We start from the raw sequence: 21,623 nt of genomic DNA, 5'->3' as shown, positions 1-21,623 counted from the left end.
AAGCCAGGCGTTTTTTACTGTGACCCAAATGTTTGCACTGGTCAGCAACTTTTCAGAAGTTGTCTGTTAGAGAGATAAAATCTAATTTTTCTTACAATTTCTTAGTATATCCTGTCAGGCCAAGGCAAGATGTGTTAAGGTGGGATATCAGTTTCATCAGCTATCCAGAATATTATGACGTATAGGTTTTCTCGTTTCAGCATTTGAGTACATATCAATTGATGTGTCCAAAACCAAACATCTTTGATTATTTAACAATGTAGGCTACCAATAGAAGAATGGCAAAGGGTACACCTAGAAAAATGTTTGCCCCCTTCCTGATTTATTAGTTTGTTGCATATCTGTCACCGTTGAATGATTCAGATCATCAAACAAATTTTAATATAACACAAAGATAACCCAAACACATACAAAATGCAGTTATCAAATTGTGATTTTATTTATTAAAGGGGAAAAAGCTGCCCAAACCCACTGTATGAAAGACTAATTGCCCCCTAAACTCAATAACTGAATAACTGGTATGCCACACACAAGAAATGAAATCAACCATTTGCCATTAGTAGCACTGAGTTTTTCACATTGCTGTGATATAGCCTTCATTTTTTTCTGTTTTTAGCCCTTCAGAGGTAGACTTGCTGGTGTGTTTCAGATCATGGTCCTGTTGCATAACCCAAGTGTGTTTTAGCTTCAGGGCATAAACTGATAGCCAACATTCTCTTCCAGGATTTTCTGTGGAGAGTAGAATTCATTGTTCCATCAGTTCTATCAGAAAGTTTTCCAGGTTTCGAAGCAGCAAAGTGACCCCAGATCATCGCAATACCACCACTAACCTAGTAGCATATTATGAAAAAAAGAGCCAACCAACGAGCTAACATCATTTCGGTCTCCAGAGTTAGAACTGTTGCACTGAATATATTTCAGAAACATTATGGCTGTATACCAGCAGTAAGTGTGGTGATTTTGAATCAGTGCTAACATTAAAATGCTGATGCTAACATACATGCTGTGATAGTGCTAGCAGTTAGTGATTTAGCAGGTAACTATAGGTTACCAGCATAGCTGGACTGGCCATCGTGCATACTGGGCATTTGCCCGGGCCAATGGTGATTTTTTGTTTTTATGGGCCGATGGGTTTTTTGGGTTTGTTTACATAACGGTATAAACAATGAAAGGTGGTGAATTGGCCAGATGCTGGCAGATGTGTAAAAATAACTCAATTGCTTGGTGGTGGCTATGGCAGAGCTTCCACAGATTCAGTAACATGAGCAAGTGGTGGAGGCCAGCAGGTGGATGAGGGAAAGGGAGGCAGGAGGAGGAGAGTCCCGAGGCGGCCACCGGCCGAGTATAAGAGGGACTGAACTCCAGGTGAGAAGTTATGAATTGCAGTCTATCTGGATCAGATATAAACCAAGTTTAGATATAGTTTATTTTTGTTGTGCTGACTTTTTACAGTCAGTTACAATAACTCGCACTGCGTACTAGCTAGAATGACGGAGTTTCTGGGCGGGTGTTTTATTTTATTCATAAAGTTAGTTATTAGAGAACGGAATCGTCTCGTATTCAGAGAAAATATTACGCGTTTCGTATTGAGGTGAAAAGGAACGCGATTTGTCCGATACTTCAGCTAGAATAAAAAAAAAAAGACAATGCTGGAGCTATTCTGGGTCTTTACGCTACACAGCTGCCTCTTCTTCTCTCATTCTCTCCACCTCCCTCTCCTGTTGCTTCTTCAATCATGAAACTGATCAGTGATCAGCTGATCGGCTTTTCTCTTGCTTTTTTGTCGCCCACTTTGTGCCAGAAAGAGGAAACTAGCGGAGGTCGCGCTAAACAACAGCAGCACTTAAGCTTGATAAGCTGTTGTTAGAATTTATTTAATATTACTTTCTAGTATCAGCTGATGTTTGCTGGAGCCACAGCTGTAAACCTGCTGGTCATGATATCGGTTTGGATATGTGGTGAGAGGGAAACATGAAGATGAAACCAGGAGATGTCCTTACTGAATCATCAGAGCTGAACAGGTGATGGAGAAACAGCTTTATCTTTAGGTGACATGAATGAGTTGAAGGGAAGTTATGAACTGTTTCTGAGAGACAAATGACACCAGGATCCTTTTCTAAGTAGCTGACAGCTGGTAACTGTGCAGGGGCGGGTCTAGTAAAGTCTTGCCAGGGGGGGCAGGTAGGGCATTAACAGGGAAAGGGGGGCACAAAAAATACTTTTCTTTCTTATTCTCATTTAAAATGTCTCGCTTTTAATAAATAATTATCTGAATCTTACAACCAAAGTTTTCATTTGATGTAAACTGTATAGAAATCCATTATTGTACATAGTAATTTTTTTTCAGGGTCCCATCATAATTTCTTCAGAAGTAGCTAAGTACTGTATATGATGCCAGTATTTTCCCACATTTTCTAGATACTTTACCAGTACTGTGTGTAAAATGACATCAAAAAGTCAATTAAGTTTTATTCTTTCTCACCTGTCTTTCTGTCTCCTTTCACTTTTTAAAGGTTGCCATGTTAGAAAAAATATTTGCCATGTTAGAAAAAATATTTGCCCTGCCATTGATGTGGTAAATAAATAGTTTATGAAAATATCACTAAATCTGTCATTTATTATTTTTTAATATTCAGTAATGATCATGTCTCACCTCTAGTCTTCTCTGTCTTAATTTCAGGTTTCCACCATGCGTTGTAGATAGTTTAGGAGGTTAACTCGACAAAGCAGTCTTTGGGTTTCGGCTAAGTACTGATTAGAATACCAGAATAGGGAGGATGGTGTAGGTTTAAGTTTATTAGATTAATACATATACAGTGGCTTGCAAAAGTATTCGGCCCCCTTGAACTTTCCCACATTTTCTCACATTACAGCCACAAACATGAATCAGTTTTATTAGAATTCCACGTGAAAGACCAACACAAAGTGGTGTACACGTGAGAAGTGGAACGAAAATCAGACATGATTCCAAACATTTTTTACAAATAAATAACTGCAAAGTGGGGTGTGCGTAATTATTCGGCCCCCTTTGGTCTGAGTGCAGTCAGTTGCCCATAGACATTGCCTGATGAGTGCTAATGACTAAATAGAGTGCACCTGTGTGTAATCTAATGTCAGTACAAATACAGCTGCTCTGTGACGGCCTCAGAGGTTGTCTAAGAGAATATTGGGAGCAACAACACCATGAAGTCCAAAGAACACACCAGACAGGTCAGGGATAAAGTTATTGAGAAATTTAAAGCAGGCTTAGGCTACAAAAAGATTTCCCAAGCTTTGAACATCCCACAGAGCACTGTTCAAGCGATCATTCAGAAATGGAAGGAGTATGGCACAACTGTAAACCAACCAAGACAAGGCCGTCCACCTAAACTCACAGGCCGAACAAGGAGAGCGCTGATCAGAAATGCAGCCAAGAGGCCCATGGTGACTCTGGACGAGCTGCAGAGATCTACAGCTCAGGTGGGGGAATCTGTCCATAGGACAACTATTAGTCATGCACTGCACAAAGTTGGCCTTTATGGAAGAGTGGCAAGAAGAAAGCCATTGTTAACAGAAAACCACAAGAAGTTCCATTTGCAGTTTGCCACAAGCCATGTGGGGGACACAGCAAACATGTGGAAGAAGGTGCTCTGGTCAGATGAGACCAAAATGGAACTTTTTGTCCAAAATGCAAAACGCTATGTGTGGCGGAAAACTAACACTGCACATCACTCTGAACACACCATCCCCACTGTCAAATATGGTGGTGGCAGCATCGTGCTCTGGGGGTGCTTCTCTTCAGCAGGGACAGGGAAGCTGGTCAGAGTTGATGGGAAAATAGATGGAGCCAAATACAGAGCAATCTTGGAAGAAAACCTCTTGGAGTGCAAAAGACTTGAGACTGGGGCGGAGGTTCACCTTCCAGCAGGACAACGACCCTAAACATAAATCCAGGGCAACAATGGAATGATTTAAAACAAAACATATCCATGTGTTAGTCAAAGTCCAGATCTAAATCCAATCGAGAATCTGTGGCAAGATCTGAAAACTGCTGTTCACAAACGCTGTCCATCTAATCTGGCTGAGCTGGAGCTGTTTTGCAAAGAAGAATGGGCAAAGATTTCAGTCTCTAGATGTGCAAAGCTGGTAGAGACATACCCTAAAAGACTGGCAGCTGTAATTGCAGCAAAAGGTGGTTCTACAAAGTATTGACTCAGGGGGCTGAATAATTATGCACACCCCACTTTTCAGTTATTTATTTGTAAAAAATGTTTGGAATCATGTATGATTTTCATTCCACTTCTCACGTGTACACCGCTTCGTATTGGTCTTTCACGTGGAATTCCAATAAAATTGATTCATGTTTGTGGCTGTAATGTGACAAAATGTGGGAAAGTTCAAGGGGGCCGAATACTTTTGCAAGCCACTGTATACCAACAAGACAGTGTACATCACTGTCACAACAGCGTTTGTTTTCATTGAAAGGCTTTATGGTTTTTCCTATAATACCTGGTGGGCCAGTCTCTAGTCAAAATGCCCGGGCTGATTTTTTTGTCCCAGTCCAGCCCTGGTTACCAGTCTACTTATGATCATTAGCTAGACTATTTCAGAAGATTGTTGGAATCTACATCCCGTAAACCACCTTTCTCTTAATTTCAACAAAAGCAATCCAGATCCACATGTAAATTATACCTTTGCAAATGTAGGTAATAGTGTTTCCTTTTATCTCGTTGATAAAACAGATGAACAGTCACAGTTCTAGCTAACATGGAGAAATTAGTACATAAGGCAAAATACAGCTGCTTGTCATTGCAGATACAAGGACAAACTAAAGTGGACAGCATGGGCAATTTTAAGAAATTTCACAGCAGTCAATTTAATCACTCTATATGCATTTTCCTCAAATGCCAATCTTTTGAAGGCATGAGGATTTTTAAATATATTTAAAAATATAGTTTCAGTTAAATATACTTAACTTAGAATCAGAAATGTCAGGCTTATGGTGCCTGCAAGAGAAGCCAATTGGTCATGAAATCAGTGGGCTATCCAGCATTTATTAGGACCAAAGTCTCAACACCTTACACTTCTATCACTGCAGGTAATAAAAATCTAATAAAATAATTCTATACATGTGTCTTTATCATTTCAAGGGTGTTACTTACCGATGTAGTTCTTTGACATAGTCACTTCTTTGATTTCTATGTGAACAGAACCTTTTGGGATTTGAACCACCTCCATGTAGCCTGGAAGACAAGAACTAATATCGTTAAGATAGTGTTCCTCCCACTGAAACAACCGAAGTTCTCATTCCTATCTGACATGTTTTACAACACAGAGAACACACAGAGTTACATATCATACAACGTAGGAGTACATCTATAGAATAAATTCCAAATCATCCAAAATGGACAAAGCAATCTTCCAGTAGTATGAAACACTCTCCTTTTTTTAACACTTATGCACACACACACACACACACACACACACACACACACACACACACACACACACACACACACACAGTATTTTTAGATGGTTTACTAGCCATACCATAGAAGGAGAAATATGTTTTCTCTTTTGCTCACTATAGTCTACCTCAGACCACAACCAGCACCAAGTCCCTTTCTCTGCTAGTGACTCCTTCACTCCATTCCTTCACTGATTAATGAGAAAAGTATTGCATTTAGATGTGTCATCATAATTTTAGGTGGCTCAAAACATTTGCCATGTTAAAAAACAATTTAAAAAAAAGAATCACATGGTGATGAAAGATTATTTTTGTTACGTGAAGGATGTTTTGGCATTTGGACAATCTCCACTGACTTTAAATTTGTCACAGGTGGTTAGACATTTCTGCATATTCTACATGTATAAACTGCATTTTGCCCCCTTTCAGTAACTTACTGTAAAATCAATAGAGACAGAAGTGATCTGCTGGTTAAGGTAAAAGTTTGTAGCTACACAATCATCCAATGAATATTCCATATTCTTGTTTTGTTGGCTGATATGTTGAAGCAATAGCTAACAATAGCTAATTTTGATTAAATATGACCAGATTTAATTAAATAAATGAAAATTAAACAACTTTAAGAGTAAAAGCTGAATTCTGTGGAACTTAGTTTTGTGGAACTTCGCTGTTTGTCCAAAATTGCTCCTTGACAAATAGTAATTGAGCCACCAAAACTGGCACACACGTACATTTATGATGACATAATGATCCCAGTTTTTTCTTGTGTATAACACCTTGTAAAAGAATGCTATCATTTTAATTTCACAACATCTAAAATACCACTTACCCATTTTTGATATCAACAAATTGTGATGTTTACAGTATCGATATTATAACACACCATTTGACTCATTAAGGTTTGAAGTTTATTGCTCTTAGAGACCTAGAGGTTCAACAAAAATAACTGTGTAAATGTATCTGAGGCTAATTAATTTTAAGCCATGTGACTTAGTCCAGCCTAAAAACGCATCTTTTCAGTCATTGCATGCATTTTTGTCAAGAACATGTTATTGAAATAATTAATGCATATAAATATGCAACCATAATGAAAGTTAAATTATAAATTAATCATTTACTTTATGGGTGTATATTCGATTGAACTTAATCTTGCATACCACTTTTTCATCACACCTATTACACTTAATGGGGGTTGATAACATCTGGGTAATGAGTCTAGCAGACAATGCACAGTTGGCATGGTCCTTTAATCGTACCAAGATACGACTGCATTTTGCTGTATAGAAACATACAGTGACTCCCATATTGTGTGTTTGCATGCAGTAACAGTCACATCAATCACCAATTTTTTTAAAATTTATTTATTTTTTTTTTACTTTTCTCAGTGTGATTAATTTTAACAGCTTAAACAGACTAAAGAACACTTTCTGGAATCAGATATGTTTTACCTCCTCTGGGTAGAGACTTGTTAAAGAGTCCTTCTGTGGCCTCGCAGGTGCTGCCATCCCCTCCACACACACGGCATCGGTCTTCTTTGGCATCTGAGCCCAGTATGTTGTCACAGCCAACATGCTTTTGAAGTTGAACAAAGTTAGAGATTGAGAATCAGCATCGTTTTAAATGAAAACTAGAAAAATGGTTAAATGTTTGCTTTATTTTGTACTATTTTACATTTAAAAAAGTTTTTTCAAAGATCAACTGGTTACATTCCAGAAAACAGGCTTTATGTCTTAAAAAAATAGTTAAACCTTTTGTGAAATATAGCTATGTGCTAAACTATATCATGAAGGGAAATAATAGTTTATTGTGTCAGGTAATAATTAAATCATAGTTAGGTGCACTACACTAGTCCGGAGTCTGTTTATCCAGCTCTGTTCAAAGGTAACAAAATACACTAAACACTGTCCTTAAAGTTAATTTGATAAAGCTATACTGTTTATTTAAGCTCCAAAAAGTGGTGTAAAAATATTGTTTTGCAAGCATTATGTAAAGGTTAAACCAACCAGATTTAATGTGTTATTTACCAAACTACAAAGCACTACTGTGTGACTGTAGTAGGAATATTTTCATTAGTTATTACACATCCAGCGTTGTTTCTTTTTGTTTCCAGGCTTCATGCTTGGCTCAGCTAATTAGCCACCAGCTGTACAGTATCATTGTACAGTAACATCATAAGGGTAGCATCAAACGTCAGCATTTAACACTTAAGAAAAAGGCAAACAAAGAAATGTCCCCAAATGTCAAACGATTGCTTAAAAGCCAATAAAACCTTCCCTTTAAAAGAAATAGTAAGACATGACTGACATGTTCACTGTGGGGGAGTTTTTTGGAAAGAATTTGTTTGTTCCTGAAGGAAGTCCTCAGAATACAATGCCGTACTTTATTTATACAGTATTCACATAGGCCCATGCAAAGAGTAGTCCTTATTTTTAGGGAGCTTCAGTGGACACACAGTGCCTGTATACTGAGTATAAATCTTCATTCTTTACATTGAAAATCTGCCAAAATCCGTCAAAATACTTTTGACAAATCCAATTCTAAAAAATGTAAATAGATATTTAATGCAATGACTTACAAATCTTATAAACCTATATTTTTTTTTTCACAGTAGAACATAAAAAAAAACAACTCATCAAATATTTAAACTGAGACATTCTACTAGTTCATGAAAAATATTAGTTCATTTTAAATTTGATGGCAATAATACATCTCAAAGTTGGGAAGGGAGCAATGAAGGGAAGGAAAAAAAGTGGAACTAAAAGGAAACAGCTGGAGAAGCACTTCGTGACTAATGAGGTTAATTGGTAACTGGTCAGTAACATGAATACTTATAAAAAGAGCATCTTAGTCTTACTCAAAAGTAAAGATAGGCAGAGATTCCCCAATCTACAAAAAGTTATGTTGACAAATTGTGGAACAATTTAAGAATAATGCTCTTCAACATAAAATTGCTAAGACTAGCTAAATCATCAAAAGTCGCAGAGAATCTGCAGAAATCTCTGTGTGCAAGGGACAAGTCAGTACTGGACTGCTGCGATCTTTGGCCTTCAGGCAGCACTACATTAAAAACCTGATTCTGATATAGAAATTAAATCCAGAAATCATTGTCTGTTAACATAATTTGCAGTGCCGTCTACAAACGCAGGTTAAAGCTCTATCATCCATATGTGAACATGAGCTAGAAGGGCTATTGTCTTCTCTGGGCCAAAGATAATTTAAAATGGACTGTTTATATTCATTTTACTCAGTGTCCCAATCCTAGTCAAGTTAGCATTAATAGCTGTAACTTTTTTTCTATCAGAGAGAAGCTTATTAAGCTACCAGATTCAGAGTCTGAAACTAGCCAGTCTAACAGATATAAAATGTGTTGGCTCCAAATAACTTTTTATATGGAGTCCTTATGGACCCCATTAATTTTTTTTTATCTGTGCTCAATTTGCAGTGATTGCTTCATTGCTTGATTGGAAATGCCTTGGAGCTTCACAGAAGGACTGCTGGTGTTCAGTAGGTTTTGACTTAAGGTTTTCATTATGTCATTTTTTTTTTACTATTATTTAAAGGCCTTTAAGGGCTACAGTGCCAGTAGTACTGTCTGTTGATGGTTAGTTCTAAAGCATTTCAGTATTATGCAAAGAACTGCAGGCTTACTGCTAATACTTTACATGAGAACATCAATTTTACATTTTACACGTACATTTACTTCCATAAAAATGTGAATGCAGCACTTAAACTTAGAGAACTGAGAGCACTGACAGCTTTATGAAAATTACTTTCATTTTTGTTACACACAAGGATAAAGCCATAAAGTGCAAACTGTCCACATCAGAAAGAATCCACTCGTGCTGGCAGAACATTTGCAAAGACAAAAAGACAAAGCTATTAGCGAAGAACTCTGAAGGGTGTTAGCTTAGTGATTTTGTGTTAGTGTGGTAGCCTAAAGTTTACATTAGTAACTGTAATTATGTGTCAGTGCATCAGTTCACTCATATTGCGGATTAATAAAAGAATGTCTACAGTAGATGAGCATTATCTGAAAGTCATGCCCTTAAGAAACAGGAAAAAAAAAATCTAACAAAGACATCACATCTTTGTTGATTTATTTCTAACAGCACCTGAGAGATACATCTGGCCGTTCAGCTGACCCATCTACTGTTTGCCAAAGCGTCACTGGAAATAGTGGCTCTCAATAAGCTATTGTTGAGGAAGTGAAACATTGTGAAAATGCTAAGGTATGCTAAATTACACAAGAACTGGTCTGAAAATCTGTGAAAGTGGGCCCTATGGAGTATTGAATCCAAATTTACATTTCTTCGGTTCAAATCGATATTTACAGAGGAAGCCAGGAGAGACGTACAAATGTCTACAGCAAGGTTCAGGCTGTGTTGAAGAATAAAGGTGGTATTCCCCAAATACTCCTTGAACTGTACAAACTCTGTTTGTGCCTTACATACTGTATTTCCATTTATTTGCACATTTCAGTAAATCGCTGCAACTATCATGCAGTGGTGAATATTGTATATGTGTAGAAATGCTCTTAACTTGCACACATGCACAAGCAAGATTACTACTTGTTTGTGTGATGTTAGGGAATTAGAATCACTCTAAATTCGGCAGGCTTGCAGACATAGCACTTTCCGAGCACTCAAAGCCCTTTTTTTTTTCCCTCAAAGCACCTTTTACTAACACGTGTCATTCATCTATTCACACACAGCTTTAATCAATGCCTATCAATGCCTGAGGCAGAGCTGCCCATCATCTGCCATCTATAGTATGTCACGCCTTGATTACTCTATATAAGAAAATACATTGATCTTGAGATAAGCTGTTCTAAGAGCGAAGCCTACTCCAAAAAAAAAAAAAAAAAAAAAAAGGGAGGAGAGTTTATGACTGAAACTAAAGAAACTAAAATAATTAAGCTTCCGAGTAGGAAGCCAGAGAAGGCGTAGCTTTCCAAAGTGTTTCCTCAGGAGAGTCGACAGTTACAAAAAAAAAAAAAAAAGGAGCTCAGGCTACAATAACTAAGACAGTCAATGTTGTGTCCCATGAGACACAGACAACTAAAGAGGGAAAAATTTTGACATTCAAGTTGATTTGGAAAAAAGGAAGGAGGAAAAGAGGAAAGTGGGTGGAGGAACACCTGATCTGCCAGCTTGAGATGAGAAACCCACTGCAATTATTGAAATAACATCCACAGATGAGTTATTGGACATTTATGTTGATTAAAAAGAGGGTAAAATATCAGCTGACCAGGGTTTGAGAGCAGCAGTGACACAAAACCTGATGACTACAGACGGATTTCGTTGTCATTGATCCTTACAGTTGTCCTGTGGGTTTCCTAGGTTCTTTTTTTACTCTGTCACAATCTCCAATGTTATTCGTAATCGTTCCTCCTCCCTTTCTCTCTCTCTCCCACCACATGTGCACAGCATAGCAGTTTTGAGTGTTTCTGAGATCTTTCCAGGCAGACAGTGTTCCAGAGATTTATCACAGTGTGACAGTAAACCCACAGAGAGCCAGCCCCTGAAATAAAACGACAAGCCGGATTCAGAAAACCCACAATACTCCTTCAGTGAGGAATATTCCACCTCTTCTGAGTTTTCTTGCTATTAAAGCACACATCATGTTGTGTTTTTAATATTAGACTCGCAGTAAGGTTGTGGGCAAAGACGCTGTGCTTTTATGCCAAACAGGGATCCAGTTGTATCGGTCAGGTGGAAATCAAAGCAAATACTTTAAAGTGAGCAACCAAAAAGTTATTTCAGCTGCATCTCAGAAAATACACACTCACTACACAAAATGATTTACAGTCAGGAAAACAAAGACAGCATCAACTGCCAACCCAAATAACATTTTATTGAAAGATAAAATGTTATTTTCCTTGTTATTAAATCAGCCTTTTCAAATATATATATATATAATCATTATTCAATAAAAAAACAAAACAATGATTTTTGTGTTTTATTTACCACAAAACAATTCTGGTGGAGGCTGCAGAGTACTGATAAGAAGCAAAAAGAGCTATTCAGCAGTCATTCGATCACAATCAGCCACAGTCAAAGACCGGATTGTTCTTCACTGGAGAATGGTGCGGTTTAGGCTCTTTTGTTTACGCAGTCAGTATCTCACTAGCAGAGTTGTTATAGATAAAAACTGGCTCACATGCTGAGCAAACTCTTACTAAGCTAAGAGATAAAATGTCATTTTAACAGGAACTTGATAAAATGTCAGGGTTAAACACCCACAAAGGACGGTGCTATAGCACAGTGTTTTATTTTATGTTATTATTGCAAATCAGCATCAGCATTAGCGTGAAACAAACATTTCTTTTTCTGGTAATTTACCTGATTTGCCTTCATCGAGCAGAAGTCGTCTCATATTTATGTATGACTACAAATATTAGAATTGCAATGAAAAGCTCTGAATGTAAAATCAAATTGAAAGGTAAAAGCTCATTCTTGACTACAACATGAAGTAATGGTAATGTTTAGAGTCAGTCTTTCTAGATTTAAACATCACTGGGTCTCAAACTCTTTCTACAGTTCAATAAAACTTGAGTTTTATTTTTATAGCTCTTGCCATAATTCCATTAAACGTACATCCAAAAAGTCTTGAAACACAAGCCAGAAGCTTTCCGCAACAATTAAAGAAATGTACAGTTTAGCCAGATTAGCTATGAGGCACAGTGAAAACATTCTGAGTTTGTGCCCCCTTCGAGGTCAACTACTTGTGCAGCCAAAAAAAACCCTCAAGTCCTCCTTCTACATTTACACTCACTTGAAATCCTCCCTGACAACTTATTAGTTCATATCTGCTGCTTTACCATGGACCTCAAAGCTTGCCAAACTGCAACCTTTAAAGGGGACATATTAAAAACATTTCTATCTCCTTGTTTTGATTCTTTGATGCTACTAGAGTAACTCCTCATGATTCACAGTACATAATCCTTATTTATCTAATAGGCGTAGGCGCAGTCTCATCATTTCATCCTTAATGGCAAATGGACTGGTTTTCTATAGCACTTTTCTACTCTACTTGAGCACTCACTTTACATAACACACACTTTACATAACATGTCTCATTAACATGAATGCATCAGGAGCTACTCAGAGTTGTACCCTCAGGTGCAAATGCTACAGCTAAGCTACCGGTATTACATCCAGTCATGAATGCACAGATTGCTGAGTATTTTCAGCGTGGCTTCAAAAATGATGAAATCCTTGTGTTATTAGCCGAATCACATGGCGTTACTATCAGCAAACATACTAGCAAAAGCGCCCATTTGATGCGATCCGGTTTTGAGTGCGCACTATTCTGCGCCATATGCTTCCGGGTAACAAGAAAGTGACCTCATTCACGTAGATTACTGATTGGCAGAGTAGGGCTGTTCGATATAACGATATATATCGGATGACGATATAAAAACGTCTATCGTTTCATTTTACGCAATCGTTTGTTTCGTGGTGACGCAAAATAAACTGTTTACTGCAACATTTTTTCATCGTTTTGATGGTCACTGTAGTGGCTATATTCATTTCTAAGTTCTCTCTTTGTCTTACATTTAATATAACCACACTACAGACGGACAAGCGCCTGTTTTTATGCGTTGTCATTAGCAACAATGACAGTAAAACCATCGTGTGTCCGCTTGTTTATTTTCTACATAAACCTTTCACAATAAAGCTCAAGATCCTGTTGAGACTTTACAGAATACTCTGCATACTCTTTCACATGATTCAGAGTATTTACAGATGAGAAGCAAAAAAGAGCCGTCAAGTGCTAAAAAATAAACCTTAGACTCAAACGTTAGAACAGGCTTTTCCCCGCAGCACGCCGTGTAATAAATACTCACAACTCATGTCTAAAAATGTATAGTTTCATGCATCGGTTAAAACACTCGACTCCAGGTACACGACGCTCAGCTGGAAACACTTCACGCAAGTCGAGCTGCCAGAGATTCACAGAATTTACAGAAAATGCAAAAATTTTGTGATTTATATCGTTATCGGACGATAGATATCTCATATCGGGATATGAGATTTTGGTCATATCGCACAGCCCTATGGCAGAGCTAACTCGAAATTTCAAGTAACTCAAAATTTCAAGTTATGTTTCTCCAAATTTCGAGTTAATAATCAGAAAGTGAGGACAGTGAGCTAATATGGAGCGACTGTGAAGTAGAGGAGTGGATCGCTGAATAAGGTTTGAGGGACACTTAGGAGCTCAGGGGTCAGTTGGTAAAGTAATTGTGTGTGTGTGTGTGTGTGTGTGTGTGTGTGTGTGTGTGTGTGTGTGTGTGTGTGTGTGTGTGTGTGTGTGTGTGTATTACTTATTGTGTGGGGACACAAATTTGTTTACACACTCACATTGAGAGGTCTCGCCAACTTTATGGGGACAAATTGCAAGGCAAATCATTAAATTTTAGGGTGAAGGCTTGAGTCAGGGTTAGGGTAAGGTTAGGTTTAGGATAAGGTCAGGGTTACGGTTAGGTTCAGGCAGGGACTTGTGATGGGTAGGGTCAGGATAAGTCTCCAGGAAATGAATGTTAGTTAATGTAATGTCCCCAAAAGTGATGGAAACACAACGCGCGCGTGTGTGTGTGTACGGGGTTAGGGTCAACTGTTGGATGTATTTTGGTGTTTTATTGTTCTGTGAAATGTTTATATTGTTTATTTGTTGTTTATTTATTTTTTCATCCTTGTTGTACTAATAAAACTTATTATAGAATAACTTTGTGTTTGACTACCCTTGTCGCACAGTGTTGCCTTGAAGCAACAAACCAATATCTGTTTGGGGGGGGCAGGGTTTCAAATTTTATGATTGATATATTATTAGGGACCCCAAAGTCAAAGGAGCTTGCAAAGAAAAGCGTCTGGACTTCTTTAAGTTACTTGAAGACGTTTCATCTCTCATCCGAGAAGCTTCTTCAGTGGGAGTAACCCCCCACAGAGGGACAAAAGGACCCCCTGATGATCCTCTAATCGTCTGAGCCAAGGTGTGAAACTGGGTGTGGGTCCTTTTGTCCCTCTGTGGGGGGATACTCCCACTAGGTTTATATCTGGGACTCTCCACCATTTGACCTTAGAACTGAAGAAGCTTCTCGGATGAGAGGTGAAACGTCTTCAAGTAACTTAAAGAAGTCCAGACGCTTTTCTTTGCAAGCTCCTTTGACTACGATGACCTGGATGACTGAGAACCTTCACAGACAAAGCTCCCCCAAAATAGGGAGAAATATTTTTTTCCCCAAAAATTAAAAAGTCATGCAGTAGAGGGCTAAATAATTCTTTTTTTTATTCCCCTCCCTTTAAGGCACATATTTGAAATTTAATGCCGGCCAAATATGGGCTTTTGCATATTTTAATCAGGCTTGTGTATCACTTTACGTTCTCAATAAATTTCAGCCCGCCCAGTTGTACTGTGGTCTGCACAGAAACATGCATTCTGAGTAAATGCAAAACTAAACAGACACGGACTTCTACAGTAACTGCATGCTGACAAGCTAGCTAATTACAGAAGAAATAGTAAAGTGAATGCTGTAAGGCTGATCAATTCTACCAAGCTGGGAAACTGATTAGCCTAAGGCTTTACTGCATGTAAATGCAAACCTGTTAACCATTTGTTACGAGAAAATTCCTACTTTAAAAAAACAGAGGCTTCAGAATGTCACTGAATTACAAAACGGTGTGCAACTACAGCATGCTTGCGGCTAACAACTTGGTTTTGCTAATTAATCTTTAAGTCAGTGGTCTACAGAATATCAACAAATAAAAAAAAAACAACTATTTTCATAATCACATAAGACAAAAAAGTAATAACTTCTAATTAACTAGATAATAAACCTAGTGCTTAACGTTTTTCCTCAAAAATTACTTACTCAAAAAACTATTAAGAGAACAGTTGTTTGATTATGTAGTTAACTGAAAAACACAATAGACACAATAAGTCCAATAATTACAAGGCATGCTGGAGCGGTGGTTAGAGCTGTCACCTCACAGCAAGAAGGCTTTTTTACCCTGCATTGTTGATTCCTCATAGCTTCCTCATAGTTACATCAATATTTCCTCAAACTAGCCACATGAAATTTCCTGGACTGAAAACAACTTTTAAGCTCTATTTTTTATGTTTAAATAAACTCATAAGCCAAAGCCACAATCTTAGTTTTTGTCATGTGCAAAGAAAAAAACAAACAAACAAACAGCTGATTGTAAGGCAGTCAAGTTGGAGGCACTGGTTGATTTTTCATGCATGACCCTCACTGATGCGGTTAGGTAAATATAAAGATATTTAATATTTAATACATCCAGTGCCAGGAGCAACAACAGTTTGTTGTAACAACTGCATATCCTTCAATAATGAGAATCAAAAATACATTTGTAAAACACAAGAAGTGTTTGAAGATGTGGTTTTGGCTCCCTTACCTTACACTCTCCATTGATGCAAATGTCCAGCGAGTCAGCCTGACATTGGGTGCCATCTATGACAGCAGGAGACCGTTCAGTGTAGAAGTTATAGCCTTCTGCCAAGCAGTTCAGCGCACAGGGCTTCACACCACCTGGGTTACACAGCATGTACGAAAACCGAGCAGGTCATTACATCATTACCTAAAGTTCAGTTTCACACAGGGAACAGACAGCGTGACATGGCCCCTGACAGAACCCTAACAACACAGAGACCAGCAAATACCGATGCTATTCCAGGACTTGCAGCCAGCTCTGGGATCTTCTCTTAACTTGTTGACAGTAATAATCATGAGGGGGGGAAATTCAGCGGTGCTCAGATCTAAAAAAACCCAAAACTTGACGTCACTGTAACATTGACAACAACAGAGACAGCGCTGCTTGCCAAAAACAATTACACTGACATCCACGTGTAGGTTATCTCCTGTTTTTACATGACGCCTCAGCCCACGGAGCGCTATAAGAGAGGAGGTGATGGATTTGACAAAACAGACTTAAGCTCTCACATCTCTGAGAGAAAACAAAAGCTGTGTTTACATGCTTCAAACTTTATCACTTTTCTCTGAGATATTTGTGGTCTTAGTTAAGTGAATATTTTCCTTGATCTGCAGACTTCAAGGAGAGACACTCCTGCCAGTACCTATGACAATACAACAGTCCTTCCACTGGTATTGGCTCAATAAAAAACTGTTGATCCAGAGAGGGGAAAAAAGGTCCAGAAAACAGACTAGCCTGCAAACTGTCATTTGAGACACAAAAGGGATGATAGGGAGGCTTTACAGCTCAGCTCTTAGAGAGTTTTGACAGAACAACAGCTTCAACTCTTAGCAAGTTCAAACTGAGAGTAAGTAATTATTAATTATTTAATAAGAATTGAGTGGGAGTGAATTTAACTCTGATCAAACTTCATCCAGACACTATTGCCTATATAGTAATTAATCGTTCATGTTATACAGTAATACTTTGAAACCATGGATGTATTATACAAACAACTGATCACAACTAGTCCTGAACTCACCCCCAGTGTAAGGCTTCCAGTTGTAGTACTTCCCACGGAAAGGGGAGTTGTCAAAATCAGCGCACTGCTTCTCTCGGAAATCACGAGATCCTGCAGGGCAGGCCTGCAAACAACAGTGAAACTGAATGTGAATACAAAGGACCAAGCTTATCGAATGTCTTATCCCAGTTCACATTAGACTGGTGCCAATGACCTTTGGAATTAAGGTCAGTAAGAGTGATCTCCAGCAGTTTGTCAATATAATAACTGTGTGATCTGCCACGTAATCGGTTCATGTCAATATTTTATCATTTAACCAGCACCATCTGCACTGCATTGAAATTCGTCTGGGGAGTGACTACACAGGTTAGTACCAACAAGCCCACAGGTCTGGTACTCTCCACCTCAACAAATTCAAATTCCTAAACCGAACCTCTGATAACAGCTAACACTTTAGCCCTCCAATCTCCTTTGACTTCTGATAAGCCAAATTGCTAAAATCAAGCTTTAAAACAGGACTTGATAAACCAATCACATCAAGAGGGGTACATTCATCTTTTACAGAGTCTATATGTAGGTTTGAGTGCTGCTGCCTTTTGAGTAAATTAATTATCTGCTCATTTTATTTTCTAAAATCCCTACTTTATTAACAATGTCACATTTAATTTTTTTACAGACTAAAGAAGATGTGTTTCTTGGCATTTCTGTCTGAGAACATTGTGTTCTGTGTGTGAAAAGGTCCTTAGGAACCGCAAAACACTCTCCCTCGGTACAAATAAAGGCTCTCGGGTCAAAGCTGTATTTCACATGCTCAAAGTGTTCCATGCTGGAGTGGGCCATAGGGAGGATAGGCCACTTTCATTACCATTCAAGTGTTTTGCCAATTTAGCCGCTTTAAACTTGCACATCAAACATGCAGATCCAGTCAGAGGAGACAGAATAATATTATTGCAAGTGTGTGTTGAAATGAAAACACAGTACCAAATGAGATTTACATGTGCTAACGTCTGTTGGAACAAAAGAAAAGCTCACTTTAATAATGTTGGGTTTTCATCAATGTTTAACTTGTTGATTATCAACTGATTAAAATAATAATAGAACAGAAGGCACAAAAAGGGAGAAAAGTCCTATCATTTAAGCAACTCGAGTCCAGTTGCTTAAATGCTTGACACTTTCCCTTCATTATCTTGACTTTAAAAATTAAAGTTCTTAAAAAGGTATCGTCTGTGCCTCTTGAGGAGCTTAATATAAAACAAAATGTGGTATTTGTAGTGGGCTTTATAAACAAATCAAATTAAATGTCAGTGCTCTACCAGTGCTTGACCAAAAATGAGAAATAAAGATTGAATTCAGAGGCTAATGCACATTAAAACTTAAAGTGAAAAAGACAACAAAAGAAGTCAGATAAGAAGACAAAATATAAATAATAAAAGGTAACAGAATTAGCACAAAAATAAAATTGTGAAATATTATGCAAAATAAATGGATTCCTATAGAATGTTAAAACAAAGTTATTATTATTAATCTCAGAGGTTTCTTCCTGTTAAAAGAGTCTTTTTTCTTCCCACTGTTGCCAAGTGCTAAGCAACCTCCTACAATCACTTGCCAACTGGTAAATTGGTAACTTCTGGTTATCATCGGGGTCACTGACAAGTCTTTAGGCGTGGATGATTGGGATTAGCAATCTATTTTACAGCAGCTGCCTCCAGCAGCTATCGCAACCAGTCAAGGAAATACTAATTTAACTGTCCTTAGAGATAACACGTTAAGTTAGATGCTAGTGGGATGGCTCTATGATTGGCATGCTCTTGGTAGTCCACCAGTTTGGTGGAATATTGCAATAATTACTGTGATAAAACCTTTATACTGAAGGTATGCATGGTAATCACAGGATGAATTCTAGTGATTTGGGGGACCATCTGATATCACCAGCACCACCAGTTTTAATTTAGGTAATGAAATATCTCAACATGTATGGCATAAGCACAGATTATGATTAAGACATATGTTTTTTAACTATGCTAAAGAGAAAAGATCCTAATGACTCTGGCAGTCATCAGACCTTTTTCCAAGGACTGCTACTACCAGTTTAACTGTTTTGAATAAATAGGCTGTCTGCCATGAAACTTGGCCCACCCATTTATATACTTTTGAGGATAATTTGTGAGTATTTGTCATTGTATCTACATTTGGCATGCTCTCTCACACACACATGCTTCTTTGGACAAGGTGTGGTTAGTGTGATGAAATAGTGGTTAGGGACATTGCTTGTTTTCCAAAGAAAACACTCAGTGCTTGCTCAGAACTGTTATTTTTAAGACTTGTGGTTAAATGTCTACTAAGGCCCTAACTATTTCAATTTTCACCTAGTGAAAAAGGCCACCTAGAAATAGTTGAACAGAGATCTTAACTTGCAGCCATGTCAAATATTTGGATAAAATATTGCTCCAGACCTCAAAAAAAAAAAAAAAAAAGCTTGCTTCTTATGAAATACACCCTGAACTGTCATCATCGTTTGACTCAAGTGAAATGTCACAAACAATAAATGAACTATAAAATGACAGAGGGCGCGAATAAACCCAAAGTCACCAGGGGAATATTGAATCTCTGTCTGTTCATTTTTATCATTGTCTGTCCTACGTTCCAGGAGAAAATATGTCAGAAAGCTTAAAGGCAACGTGATGCTGTGTGCTAGTGTGCAGCCTGTAAAGCCCTTTTCTAAGATAACATGTTCTGGAGGAGAGCTGTGGAAGAGCAAAGAGGTGATCCAACATTTTTTTTAAGTTGCTCGCATGCTACTTGGCAGAAAATGAAAGAGGGAGGCAAAGAAATGAAGAAACTCACGTTAGTGTTACAGGATCTGTATCGTTTCCTCTCTCCGAGACAGTACTTGCCTCCTCCAGATGGGCTGAGAGACACAACAGAAATGAATGAGGGATGGGGAAAAGAGACTCTTTACATCAAATCACATAAAGCGCCGTAAATTATATTCACAAATTCCTCTCAGAGATTATCTTTAGGGCAAACAGTACATAAGAGATTTTTTTTTCTGATGAAACAGGCGCAAAAAAAGTCTCTGTGTGTCAGCATTTGCTGCTTTGTTGAGCATCTGTGCCAAGGATTCATTCAGGAAATCCAACCTGTTCTAAGAGCTCTTAAATGTGACATGACATTTCAAGTCTAATGACTCTTAACTCACGCTTTTCCTTCTTCTACTCTTCACTACACATCTACCACATCTCTGAAGGTTTTCTTTTCCTTTCCCTATCATCTCTCTGCTTTTTCTCACCTTCAGAAGCCTCCCTTCCCTTCACTTTATTGCAAAAAAAACCTGTGAGACAGGCCATGTACGTAATGAATGTGTTAGAGGCTGTGTCTGGCTGTGTTTTTTCTGCCTCCCTCCTCTTTGCACTGATGGCTGAGCAGCAGTGATCACCTTACACAGGTGTTCCACATTATGCCTGTGCCTTCACCTCCTCCCCTTTTTCTTCCTTCCCTCTGGTTCACCCTGGCTCTTTTTCTTGCCTTCCCATGACATGTTTGACGTAATACCTAGTTTCCAAAACAAAGGAATGCGACAATGGAAGAAGGATAAAGATCCCAGATGTCTGCTTGCCCGCCAAAGATGCACTGGTCAATGATTTGTCTAGTGAGGACACATGGGAGGTTTTAAAGTAAACCTACGCATCACCATAATCTTCGAAGAAGAGTAAGCTATGTCTTAACTTAACGCACATGTCACATTAACCGAGACTGCGTGAAACTGCACAAGAACAAGGACTAAGAACCTTTACAGTCAGTTGTAATGGCTGCAAAGTATTATCTGAAACAGCTAATATTGGTCTTTGTGGTAATTTCAGGTTACTGACAGTTGCGTTGGTGTATTCCTTTCTTTCCCCATTTCAAATAACATTTGTCACTGTTGTTCAAATTTAGAAAATGGTAAAGAAGAAATCCAGACTTTCAGCTGAGCCTTGGAAAGCCAGTTACTATGGCTCATATTGCACACTTCTCTACTTAGACTCGCTGTTTTGAGTGCATAAGTGTGTTTCACAGTGACAGTGAAATACACTTATGCACAGTGCACTACGAGTACCCAGATGGTGAACTCATAACAAACAAGACGTGTGTGGAACAATGTTCACGTCATGCCATCAACGATCATCATCTTCGGTATGCAGCAGAATGGAAGGACCACCAAACAATTTTCAACCAATGGTGTCCACGCTAGTCATCGACAGTATGCCAAAAGGACTCTGGGTTTTTTTTGTTTTGTTTTTTACAGTATGAACTGAAATAAGTGACTAAGACTCATAAACTCAGCAGCCAAATATTTACAAAGGTCCTGGCAGAGGGCCATTTTCCCATAAACTTCCACAGGCCCAGGAGTCTTTTTTTTTGGGAGCCCTGTGGTGGCCTTAAAAAAGAAGGCTTATGGCACTTTTGTGATGGCTTCACTTTTTAGAGCCAGAAGCCAAATCTGTATTTTTATACCTACCTTTTATACCTTACTAAGTAAAATTATTTCTTCAAAAGTACTTCATTCATTGATTCAATAGAAGTCTTGACCTACCTAGAACTCTCCTACTGAGTTTGAGACCATTTTTAAAATTTTGGTCGTTATCAGAAAGCGAGATCATCCAAGCTAACGACTTACTGCCAGTAAATGGGTGTGGGGTTACACAAGTTATTGGTCACATCCAAATGGTGACAGTAAAAACATTCA

The 21,623-nt window shown here is 38.2% G+C and overlaps 1 protein-coding gene across 3 annotated transcripts in view; it reads right to left on the bottom strand.

Annotated features, from left to right (window-relative positions):
* The window catches only part of adamts6 (ADAM metallopeptidase with thrombospondin type 1 motif, 6), a 75,053-nt gene that overhangs the window by 17,918 nt on the left and 35,512 nt on the right, over nt 1–21,623 (bottom strand). For all 3 annotated transcript variants that reach the window (XM_082539452.1, XM_082539453.1, XM_082539454.1), the window contains 5 exons: nt 19,742–19,805; nt 16,919–17,021; nt 15,862–15,995; nt 6,895–7,018; nt 5,142–5,222 (listed from right to left, as the gene is read on the bottom strand). In XM_082539452.1, the coding sequence (XP_082395578.1) occupies nt 5,142–5,222; nt 6,895–7,018; nt 15,862–15,995; nt 16,919–17,021; nt 19,742–19,805 (506 nt within the window). The remainder of the gene's footprint in view (nt 1–5,141; nt 5,223–6,894; nt 7,019–15,861; nt 15,996–16,918; nt 17,022–19,741; nt 19,806–21,623) is intronic.

This window comes from Aulonocara stuartgranti, assembly GCF_965226115.1.
Source record: "Aulonocara stuartgranti genome assembly, chromosome: 7".
Taxonomy (NCBI): Eukaryota; Metazoa; Chordata; class Actinopteri; order Cichliformes; family Cichlidae; genus Aulonocara; species Aulonocara stuartgranti.
Note: the sequence above shows the minus strand (reverse complement) of the source record. Positions and strands in the feature narration are given on the sequence as shown.